This window comes from Ylistrum balloti, unplaced genomic scaffold, assembly GCF_031769215.1.
Source record: "Ylistrum balloti isolate Yb309-2 unplaced genomic scaffold, AGI_CSIRO_Ybal_v1 Utg370114, whole genome shotgun sequence".
Taxonomy (NCBI): domain Eukaryota; kingdom Metazoa; phylum Mollusca; class Bivalvia; order Pectinida; family Pectinidae; genus Ylistrum; species Ylistrum balloti.
Window position 1 is genome coordinate 808652 of NW_026782134.1, and position 12798 is coordinate 821449.

The 12798-nt window shown below is 37.4% G+C and overlaps 1 protein-coding gene across 1 annotated transcript in view; it reads left to right on the top strand.

Moving 5' to 3' along the window:
* The window catches only part of LOC132550249 (monocarboxylate transporter 2-like), a 34883-nt gene extending 33255 nt beyond the window's left edge, over positions 1-1628 (top strand). Inside the window, exon 5 of the mRNA XM_060214293.1 lies at positions 488-1628. Coding sequence (XP_060070276.1) covers positions 488-1233 — 746 coding nt within the window. The 3' untranslated portion in view covers positions 1234-1628. The remainder of the gene's footprint in view (positions 1-487) is intronic.
* Positions 1629-12798: the final 11170 nt, after the last annotated feature.

A 12798-nucleotide genomic window follows, 5' to 3' on the forward strand; every position in this document is an offset into this window, starting at 1 on the left:
TTAAAGTAACGGCCAATTATTTACATGTTAAAAGATTTAATCAGCTGATAAAATGATGGAAATCAGACTACAAACGTCTTAGAGACTGACTGCTGTAGTAAAATCTACACAAAGAGAATGACTAGTGAGAAGATTACAGTTTTATATGGTTATAGGGTTAATTTCTATGGAAATGAATTATTAAAACTGATGGAACAGAGTTTGAAGCACTAAGTATGGTGAAAAAGTAAGTCTCTGTAGTATGAAGGGGGTGTTAACCAAGTTATACTCTGTACCTATTTCATTAAAATGTCAACAAAACTCACTCTCATTCTTATTTCATAAACAAAGATTCCATTAAATCTCATAAACAAAGATTCCATTAACGACCTTTTCCTATTGTTTGTAAACTTAATAACGATAGTTTTCTACCCAGTATTAACTATGTGGTCCTTGACTTTTCCCTTAGATCTAACTTTGATTGGTAAAATGATTTTGTCTTTTTCAGTATACCTCAACAGAACTTACGACACACCGAAGGCTGGCTATATTTTCTCCGGCGTGTCAATGCTGCTGGGGGGAATACTCTTCTTTTTCATGCCAATGTTTGAAAAGCATAAATCAAACCAGGAGATGATCCAAATTGCGAAAAACACATGTAGCAAGAACAGTGCTGAGGCGGCAGCTCTGCTCGACCTTGACCTTACTGAAGCTATGATCACGAAGCCACTTAACAATGTACAGTTCATTGTGTCGCCTTCCCGCCTAAAACAAAACGGTAAAGATACGGGACGCATTCAGATGCAGTGTTTCATACATCACAAAGAGAAAGAAAGACCTAGACAGATATTATTATCTAAGATTACAGAGGAAAAGGAAGGCTTACGTCTCGACTTCAACGAAGTGTCTCACGCCTCGCTGTCCTCCAAGGCAACGGACAGTTCATCGTCCTACTCTAACAGACGGGACAGGTTTGAGCGGTCGGAACTCTCCCATAGCTGTCCACATACGTCAGAATATCCGAGCGACAGCACACATTCAAATCACACGGGGAAGTCCGCCCAGTCGGAGAGCAATTCATCACGCTCGGGCGACCACCGCGGTGACCACCGCAGCGAACATAGGAAATTCAAAAAGAGCATGGACAACGTTCGGATAGAATTGTTCGATCCCCCGAGCCAGGAGAAAGAGTCGACAGCCACTGTTTCATATGACAGTGATTTGTACATAAACTTGTGTGAGGCCCAGGTTTAATATATATACTCGTTATGTTTACATTATATATACATAATATTTTTCAGTTTTATGTCTAGCGTGACTATTGTAATGATAATTCAGCTTTCAAGATAAGTTTTAGAAATAACGTTGGCGTTTCCTTCGCTGCTCAGGTCAAGGAAGGATACACACGAAGGCAGCAATGTGATATACTTTCTGGACGTACGCTCATGTTTTACATGTTACGGGCTGTCATTGGGTTGATGTTTCTGGATTAAGCTGCACATGTTGACTGTATTGTCCTGTCACTTGGGGTTGGTATTTCGATGTTTCTTGACTGAACAATATCAATTTCTGGACGGCTGATCGCATTGGTTTAATCACTTAACCAATTGATTGGGAGGGCTTCATGGGACTACACTGTTCTTGGGGGTTCGTGGGTCAGGGATATGATATGGGGAGGGGAGGGGGGCGTTAGATGAAGACTGAGTTGAATGATTGCCTGTATAGCCAGTATATCCGGTGTAGGCTTGGACGTACACTGTTTATATATAATTATATACCTATGTTTGTAGGATTTGTTTGCGTCAGTACTCAGTATTCAAGTCTTTAATTTTGAGGACACGCCTCTATACTAAATCCTTTCAAAATGTATGACTGATCAAAGTGCGAAACAACAAATGGTTATGTCATCAAAGAAACAACATTCCTTTGTTAAAATTTCAGAGTCATATTCCGTTTCTAATGTTTTCCTACTCTCTCTCTAAAATGTATCACAGTGTTTTGAGAACTAAGGATTTAGTATAAGGCCTACCTTACTATTAAAGACAGCTGCATATATGACGATTCCTAAGTATTATATTATCTTTGTCATTTTATTCGTGTCATTTGCTCATGGGAATTCGTGCTTGGAGTGATATAGATATACACAGATGTAAATGTAAATAGTGAAATGAAACACAAATTGGGCTAGTTCTCCAACGTCCCATTGTCACCATGATATCCCTTAACGAGAGAGAGAGAGAGAGAGAGAGAGAGAGAGAGAGAGAGAGAGAGAGAGAGAGAGAGAGAGAGAGAGAGAGAGAGAGAGAGAGAGAGAGAGAGAAGGGTGTAGCTACAGAGCCATAGTTATGCTTGGAGAACTAGCCCTAGTGCGAATGTCCGCGCGTGTGACTGATGATTTGTGAAATATATTCCGGGGTATGGATCAGTACATGTTAGATATTAGTAGCAGAGGAGAGTTGGGGATATACAAACATTTAGTTGAAAAAGAAAACGTTTCCTATTGTTTCCAAACCAAACTGATATTTGTAGAAGGGTAACGTATTATTCTGTTAATGTAGAACATTTGTTTTCATATTTTGTTTCCAAAAACCGGACGACTTACTTATTTTACAAGTGTAATCTTCCACATGTTTTCTTAAAGTATTTCGATGATTTCAGATTTTTTTTAACTTCTAAGACATCGAACATATATTGATCCATAACTTGGATAATCCATGTCGCAATTTTGAATGCTTCTGTGACATAAAACATACAAAAAACAATTGGTGACTTTTTTTATATGAACCTCAATCGACTTGTCGAATGTGATGTGATGAAGGTGTCATGTCATTCCAGATTCTCTTGATAATTTAGATAAACAGAATTTTACTACAGATGTGATATACAAACACGCAATAGTGTTGACGATTCGAAAGTTGGGCTCTGATGAACACAGTAGACTCACTTTCCAAAATTTCAACCGTCTGCAAGCTATCTTCTGATCTGTAAACACCGTATTTTGCAATCAGTTAAAGAGGAAAGATATACAATTTGTTGATAAATTAATGTCTCACTCACTTGACTTCATGCTAGGTGATGAGGAGCGACTTGTCCATGACTAATATTACCAGGTAGGTAAATATACAGCTACCAGGTCGCGAGTAAAGTTGTGTACGTACACGAACAACGCTGTGTTATTGTATATTGATAGATATTATGACTGGAAAATACATTATTATGAATGCAGTAACCGTGGCTGCCTATTAAATAAGTAAACAACACTTTCAGACGACCATAACGATTTACATAAAGTCGGTAAATCGACAAATTAGTATCTACTCCCATAGCTGTTTTGGCCAGATCATCGTTACAAACAAGATGGTATCGTTGACCGTTACGTGAACTTTCCACACTAAGACAAATCATTTGTTTTTTTGATGATCCGCGTAAACGTTCTTGTCTGTTCCTAATCAGCCTAAAGTAAACATATTCAACAAATACAATCGATTGGATAGCAATGAAAAACAATAACAGATTTCTGCTGAGGGAACGAGATTCATTGCAATAATTTCGAACGTTTGAAATGTGTCAGTGAATGCGGTTTCTATGGACAGTGGAGGGAGACTCGGAACACTTTTGTAGAAATGGTTTCTAAGGACAATTTAGAGACTCCGAACACTTTTGTTGATATGATTTCAAGGGTCAGTGGAGTGACTCCGAACAATTTTGTCTATTTGATTTCTAGGGTCAGTGGAGAGACTCGGAACACTTTGGTCGATATTTTAGGGTCAGTGGAGAGACTCCGGACACTTTTGTTGATATGATTTCTATGGTCAGGGGACAGAATTCGAACACTTCGGTGGGTATGATTTCTAGGGTCAGTGGAGAGACTCCGAATACTTTGGTGGGTATGATTTCTAGGGTCAGTGGAGAGACTCCGAATACTTTGGTGGGTATGGTTTCTAGGGTCAGTGGAGAGACTCCGAATACTTTGGTGGGTATGATTTCTAGGGTCAGTGGAGAGACTCCGAATACTTTGGTGGGTATGGTTTCTAGGGTCAGTGGAGAGACTCCGAATACTTTGGTGGGTATGATTTCTAGGGTCAGTGGAGAGACTCCGAATACTTTGGTGGGTATGGTTTCTAGGGTCAGTGGAGAGACTCCGAATACTTTGGTGGGTATGGTTTCTAGGGTCAGTGGAGAGACTCCGAACACTTTGGTGGGTATGGTTTCTAGGGTCAGTGGAGAGACTTCTAACACTTTGGTGGATCTGATTTCTGGGATCAGTCGAGAGACTCCGAACACTTTGGTGGGTCTGGTTTCTGGGATCAGTGGAGAGACTTCGAACACTTTGGCGAATCTGGTTTCTAGGGTCAGTGGAGAGACTCCGAATACTTTGGTGGGTATGGTTTCTAGGGTCAGTGGAGAGACTCCGAACACTTTGGTGGGTATGGTTTCTAGGGTCAGTGGAGAGACTTCGAACACTTTGGCGAATCTGGTTTCTAGGGTCAGTGGAGAGACTCCGAACACTTTGGTGGGTCTGGTTTCTGGGATCAGTGGAGAGACTTCGAACACTTTGGCGAATCTGGTTTCTAGGGTCAGTGGAGAGACTCCGAATACTTTGGTGGGTATGGTTTCTAGGGTCAGTGGAGAGACTCCGAACACTTTGGTGGGTATGGTTTCTAGGGTCAGTGGAGAGACTCCGAACACTTTGGTGGGTATGGTTTCTAGGGTCAGTGGAGAGACTTCGAACACTTTGGCGAATCTGGTTTCTAGGGTCAGTGGAGAGACTCCGAACACTTTGGTGGGTCTGGTTTCTGGGATCAGTGGAGAGACTTCGAACACTTTGGCGAATCTGGTTTCTAGGGTCAGTGGAGAGACTCCGAACACTTTGGTGGGTATGGTTTCTAGGGTAAGTGGAGAGACTTCGAACACTTTGGTGGATCTGGTGTCTGGGATCAATATCAAGGGTCAAAGGACAGTCTTAGCATTGTTTCTATTTTATCGATTAGTGTTTTAAGACTTGAATAGTTAAGGTTTCAAGGGAATGTGGATATGGTTTCTGATTTTTGATAGCGTTTTCCTGGTCTGATGGCTAAGATTAACCTCACTTTTGGAATCAGAAGACTACGCATAACAAATGAAGTGTGCATTATCTCTATGGATAGTGAACCGTGTCTTAAGACTGATGAAGGCAGTTTTGCTAGGAAAAGTGGGCGTACAACCAAAAGTGGCATAATTTCTGGTGACATTTAACATGTGTTATTTCAAGGTGCAAAGAATTGAGTCACTATTGTTTGTTTTGTACGTTTTAGCGAATGTAAATTTTTGGATGAGATCCTCACATGCGCCATCATAATAAAGATCTTACGGTATATACACGCGGTCATCTTTCCATGGTCACGTGCGGACCAAGTACTGACGGTTACCATAGGGACTGAGGTAATTCTGTTTAATACACTTGCAATTACAATCACATATTTAGATTGTCTATTTACTCACACAGAAAAGCCATTTTACTGTTCTTATACAGCTTTGACAATATACCCCAAAATATTAACGTCTTCAGTTTCATATCAGTACAGAGCCTGCGCAGTCCTGTTTTCTACGGTAAAAACAATTGAAGGAAAACAACAGGCCCACATTTTGATAACGAGATACGCTGAAAATATCTGCAATACGAGGGCAAGTCACAAAGCACGCCGTTCAGACGACCCTGGCAGCGTACAGACGACCCACGACCCCATATAGAAGACCCCATTCAAACGACGTACAGACGACCCTGACCCCCGTACAGACGACCCTGACCCCGTACAGACGACCCACGACATCGTATAGAAAACCCCATTCAAACGACGTACAGACGACCCTGAACCCCGTACAGATCCCGTACAGACGACCCACGACCCGTATAGAAGACCCCGTTCAAACGACTCCGTACAAACGACCCAAGACCCCGTATAGAAGACCCCGTTCAGACGACGTACAGACGACCCCGTACAGACGACACTGACCCCGTACAGACCCCGTACAGACGACCCCGTACGACACTTGAGGACGTAAACAACAGCTCGGCAATAAGACAGTGACACGACGTCCTGTTGTCGTTCTTTCCACTGTTTCATACAGTCAGAGGACAGCGATCGATACTTGGTATGACGTAGATGGTGCTGCCCTGAACCGCCATCCCCCCTTTCTCAGACAAGACTGTGTTGCTCTGACCTATTTCCTTAGCTAAGACCCGGTTTTCTCCTATGTTAGATATACACAGTTTATGCGGACTTAAAAAAACTACCAGTAAAAATCGATAGAGCTGGGTGCTAGCCGACACCAGCCTTGTAAGCGAGCTTCTGTCTTGTGCGCTCAAAGCAGACGACAAGTGCGTCATAATACGGAAAATGGTTACCAGATACTAGAAATAAATTTGGGTAGTCATACTGCATTACATCAACAACAGGTCGTCAACTCTGCGATGAGTCAAGTCGGCTAGAGACGAACGGACAACGCAGTAGATTTCCGATTGTTGCTCGCTATCTGTCTACAGTTCTATCCATTCCGAAGAAAATTAATCTAGTACATACATGCTCTAACCCTATTTTGGCAATGAATGTATTGGATCAATATTTTGGCTGGGATTGTCAACAATAACGCTTGCTCACAAGCTATCCATAAACTACATTCCTTATTAAAGCTGTGTAAATTTTGAAATTGGAAAATTTCTCTAATTTTTTTTTCTTCTAAATTATTTATGACCTTGACAGTTGACCAACTGGCACGAAGCATCTTATTTATCAACAACAATAACAAATTAAACTAGGCCATACATTGGTTTAGGTTCATACATCTGAAAGACGAGCTTACATTTAGTAATTTAAACATATATATGAAAGTCTGTGAATCATGACGTATTAATAAAGGACCAAGATGGCGGTGACAAATATAAGACTGTATAAGTCAGTTCAGGATAAATTCAAGCTTAAGTCGTAATATTGGTGTTTTCGCGATTAAGACGTCCGCTTGTGCAATTGCAAAAACAATTGCTTTCGCGGTGCACTGTATTTATGCGCGTTTTTTGTTTTAATGATACTGGAATCGACGGTGATGTAATCTACTTGGAGTTGTCTTTCCTTACACCTACATTCACGATTCAACAGCTTCAACTTGGTCGGTAGATACGGTGTAACATTAGGGAAGACTCGGTTTACGATGGTGCCAGAGATGGTCACTCTTAATATTGCTAACACCAAAGTAGTGTCGAAGCTTCTATGAGTTTGTACACTTTCATTTTCTCCGAGCTACAATTTCATTTTAAATATTCCCGTGAAGTATTTAGTTAATTGTTTCGACAAGACAGTAAGTAAATATTTACATTTCCGGTTTACCTCAACGAATATAGTAAAATACAGTTATTTCATTTCCCGATGCTGCAAGCGAACCGTTTGCTTTTGTTCATGACTACACAGCTCTACTCTGCATGTGCTTACACCTAAATCAGCTGTTTTATATGATTGTGAAAACGGCCAGAACGCAGACAGTATAACATGTGCATGATCCAGAAAAAAGTAAACACCCCCCCTCCCCCGAAACCTTTGCGTTGGTTGGCTCATTAGATTTTGAACTCGCAATAAGTATTTTCTCAAGCCAAAATGGCGGAGCGAAATTACAAGAATTTTGTGTCAGATCATTGTCAGAAGAGTGTCCGACCAACTGAAAATTGACAGTTTCGATGATTTTAGGACAGGTCAGGTACAATATTGTTAATGTACCAAATCAGGAGAAAAAAATCTCGATTCACACCACTTCCAAAGATATTGATACATTGATGGACTTAGCAAAAATCACGTTTTCATCAATAGGGTCGTTTCACTAGGCTAAAGATGTAGGTTGCCTTGATTATATATATAATAAATGCTTTGAAAGACGAGGCCAATGCTTTATATGTAGCCCAACCACAAATTTGTGGCGTTGATACTGCTTTGATATATAACCTGTTCTATAAAAAACACTTTCCAAAAGCAGTTTATAAAACTTTCTCGATTCTAAAGTATATCGAAATTATGATAATAAAATTCAGGAAGTGTAGATTTTGTTGCTTGATGACGAATTGAGTCCGTATGTATGCAAATATGTTCGATAGCTGTATCCCGGTGACACTGCATTTTACTACAGGGTGAACTGACAGTAAAATGACCTGTTACCTTTAACCATTGTTGGGTCAGGACTCCCATCAAGTTTGACAAGACAAAACAAGACAGGCTAACATATACATTATTGATTGAAAATTTGTTATAAAATCAGTGGAGTTAATATTGATAAAATCACTTTAGAGTTAAATATCATTATTGACATTGTCCCTAAACATGACAATATAGATATAAATTTATATATGACAAAAAAAAAAAAAAAAAACACCTAGCAAGTCATCCAGTTCCACATTTGTATTGCCAAGGTAGTAAATATGTTTTATTAAAAATATGTATATCTAAGTTGTTAAGGTAAATACATTTATCAAATTCAATACTGGTTTATAATTTAAACCAGTTATCTATAGCTTGTGTAAGGAAATGATTCTGATTAAGGTCCATTTAATTATTAATTTTAGTTACTTTCAGTTCAAGTTGTATGTAATTAATTAGCTCTCTGACATCAGGCTGAAAATGTAAACACGATGCATCATATATACACCTTTTAATGACAAGGTAGAGAAGATTTGAGAATTGATCTGTTTTATTACTAAAAATGAAATGTTCTCTTGAAAAATCAAAATACATATTATTCCTGATGAGTACCTGTGACAAAGAACTTTTGAATATCCTCACAATCAAATAAATAGTAAATGTTCTAAAGTTTCAGGAAAACGTTTACAGAAACTACAAAGAGGGGATTGTATCAAGGTTAATCTGTGCGGAAAGGTGATTATGGTTAAAATCCTATGGTTAATTCTATATTGAAGCCATTGTAATTTTGGATTAGATGTTGTCAGAAAAGGGCTTTTATAGACTTTTCCCGACTCGCTGCCGTTTAGATCAAATAGTCATTCCCATTTCCTTTGAGTTGTTGGCCTACATTTATTTCTAGTTAGAACCATACACATGTCCCCCAACCCTTTTAGGACTTTTCAACAATAATTTTAAGTTGATAGGTATACGTGGAAGATTTATTTGGAGTTGTGGTAATGGAAGAAAATAGTTTTTCAGCACCAAAGTTTTTATTGAACTTTTTAGGCCATGAAATGTGAGAAAGTCTATCTTTAACTTGTATTTTCTCTTAATTCCTCAAAACTAAGAAAATTACCGTCAGCTGTGAGAAAGCTATAAAAAATAGACGCCTTTCTCAAAACATGGCTTATTGAAAACTGGTTGACAACATATTTTTATTTCTGAATTACACCAGATTGGGTTTTTGAATTAATTATATTCTCTGCAATAATAGTAATCATCCATGCTTCCAAAACCGGTAAGAAACTTATGAAAACATTTCTTTCCTTTTTTCCAAACCACAATTGGCTAAATGTAATTTGTTAAATAAAGATTCAACTATAAAAGTACAATTACCTGTATCTTTATATAGTCATCTTACCCATGTAGTTTTTAGAGCAGTAATGAAAGGTCAATCATTTTCGATCCTCCTTCTTTATGACTTTTAATAATCACTTCTCTTTTAATTCTATCAGGTTTCCCTTTCCATAGGAATTCATATAGTTAAAGTATGAATAGTTTAAATGTATTAGGAAAGGCTATAAATATATCTTTTAATTGAGAGATAAGTAACGTTTTTATAACAGTTATTTTGCCTATAAGGATGAGGATTCTTCTACTCCATGATTTAATCAAAGCTTTTAATTTTACTATATTTTTGTCAAAGTCGATTTTGTAATTCTGTGTAAGTCAACATCATAGTCAATACCTAATAAGTTAAAATTTAGTATTTCCCCACTGTATATCACATTGAGTCTCGAGACTTTCGTTACTGTATTTTCTGTTACCTATCCAAATTACCGGGGTCTCGGAGTAATTCAAGTTTAATCCCGAGATTGCTGCAAAATGTTAAAGAGCTTTTAGTGTTGTAGAAGTTTGAGTACCATCAAGGATAATTAGTTTTAAAAATATTTTATTCAATATTCAACATTGAGATATTCATATAATTCAAAACTTGATCAAGAGGATTTGGTAACAAGCTTGAAGCTTAAGTAAAACCATCTCCTAAATTTTTTTTACCATAGATTTATTAACAGAGTGGTCTTGTTCAACTAAAAAAGGAATGCTGATGTCAACAATAAGATTACAATCCGAGTACTGATCATGTGTTTGGAATGTTATAGCGTACAACTTAAATATGAGTTACTATATTCCCTATATTACCGCACAAATGAAGAGTGCAGATAATATAGAACATGGATACATAACATTTACGGTACAATTAAACATAAATACATTATAGATAGTATACTAAAGTATACATGTACATTATAAGATAGCTGCACATGCACATGAAAAGAATCGAATTAATATAATTCCATAGAGTATATGTGGAAGAGACATTGTAAGTTATAGTTTTAATTCAACATGTCAAGTAAATTGTCATATAAATTAGGATTAACTTTGAGACATACATATTATGTGGGTAGCATAATGATAAATAGGTATTAATACATTTGTGTAAATACGATTATGTGCAAGATATGTACTATAATGATAAGTTTGTAGGTCAACATCACACAGGGGTTAAGGAGCCCGCTAACAGCAAGGTGTTGCAGGCCCACAAATTTTCACAAAATATGTAAATATGCCATGCACATATATCATCATTTTTAAGCATAATTGATGCTTACATTAGGTAAAGTAATATTTGCAATTTCTATGAATATAAATGTAGTACAATATAATAACATAGCAATTATAAAATTAATTACAGGTACAGTATTTGTAGTGAAGGTAAGTCATTATCAGTACATAATACACCCATACTAAGGGCAAGTACATTATATTTACTATGGACTAAATTCAATATGACAGATACATGTAAGTACTTTGCGGATACCGTTACAGTGCGTAACTGTTGCGTTAGTAAACCACAGGCACTCGAGGCCAGGATATTATTTTTTAAACATTGATTTTTGTTTTAGCACTCATGACTGACGTTATTTAAACGAAATATCAGCAGAATTCAAGTTTATATGCCGGTTGACAAATCCGAGGTCCACGGTCATTAAAAATACACAAGGCAAGCAACTCCAGATTTTAAAAAATCGACCCCTCGCTTGGAAACTGGCTCAAAAAAAGTAGTTATGATAAGTTCCTTGTAAAACAATATGTATCCGTAGGTAGTGTGTATATTTACCTTTTATTTGGTGCATAACATTACAGGCAACGAGAAATTCACAATACGTACATGAGATTAACATCTCAATAACCGGAGATTTTATCGTCCATGTAATTATCTTTGACGGAAGTAACATGCCATTTCAAGGGCGGTCACTCCGACTTTTTGGGAGAGGAGTTCCGGATAGCACTATGCCAGTGAACAGGTAAGAAAGGTTCCGATGTCATTACGCGCGTAACTTCAAAATAGATATTTTTATTTCTACAAATACATTTGCGGGGATGGAAAAATAATGGCTGGGCAAAAAAGTCCACATTTGCCAACTCGGATACAATATCATGGTAAGGGATTATACAGAATGCATCAACTTTCAATCAAGCTGGCGGTAATGAGAATTTTTTTTTCAAAAAAAAAAAATAAGAAAAAAATCATGCAGATAATGAAATATTACTTTGACATTATATTCAAGGTCATGGATAAACCCTTAAATAACATCTTCTGATAACCAAAAAGGCCTTGGGTCATGATATTTGGTCAGGAAGTCCATTGTATGGATGTTTGCCAAAACATACAGTACCTGTAGCAATACAAGCCCTTTGGGCCTCTTGGTTAATAAGTAATATGTATTTCTTTTCAAATATTCTCAATAACTTGACAAAAATCACTATGGAAAAAATCATTTAATTTCCAATTTCTAAGTTAATATATTTCCCCCACGATATTTTTCATAAATTGCGCCCTTTTTTCATTATCTGCATGATTTTTTTCTATTTTTTTTTTTTTTTTTTGAAAAAAAAATTCTCATTACCGCCAGCTTGATTGAAAGTTGATGCATTCTGTATAATCCCTTACCATGATATTGTATCCGAGTTGGCAAATGTGGACTTTTTTGCCCAGCCATTATTTTTCCATCCCTGCAAATGTTTTTGTAGAAATAAAAATATCTATTTTGAAGTTACGCGCGTAATGACATCGGAATCTTTCTTACCTGTTCACTGGTATAGTGCTATCCGGAACTCCTCTCCCAAAAAGTCGGAGTGACCGCCCTTGAAATGGCATGTTACTTCCGTCAAAGATAATTACATGGACGATAAAATCTCCGGTTATTGAGATGTTAATCTCATGTACGTATTGTGAATTTCTCGTTGCCTGTAATGTTATGCACCAAATAAAAGGTAAATATACACACTACCTACGGATACATATTGTTTTACAAGGAACTTATCATAACTACATTTTTGAGCCAGTTTCCAAGCGAGGGGTCGATTTTTTAAAATCTGGAGTTGCTTGCCTTGTGTATTTTTAATGACCGTGGACCTCGGATTTGTCAACCGGCACATAAACTTGAATTCTGCTGATATTTCGTTTAAATAACGTCAGTTATGAGTGCTAAAACAAAAATCAATGTTTAAAAAATAATATCCTGGCCTCGAGTGCCTGTGTGTGTGAACGGATATCTACATTCTAACTTTAAATAAATAAAAAAGAAAACTTCCACGGTATAACCATCTGAACCGA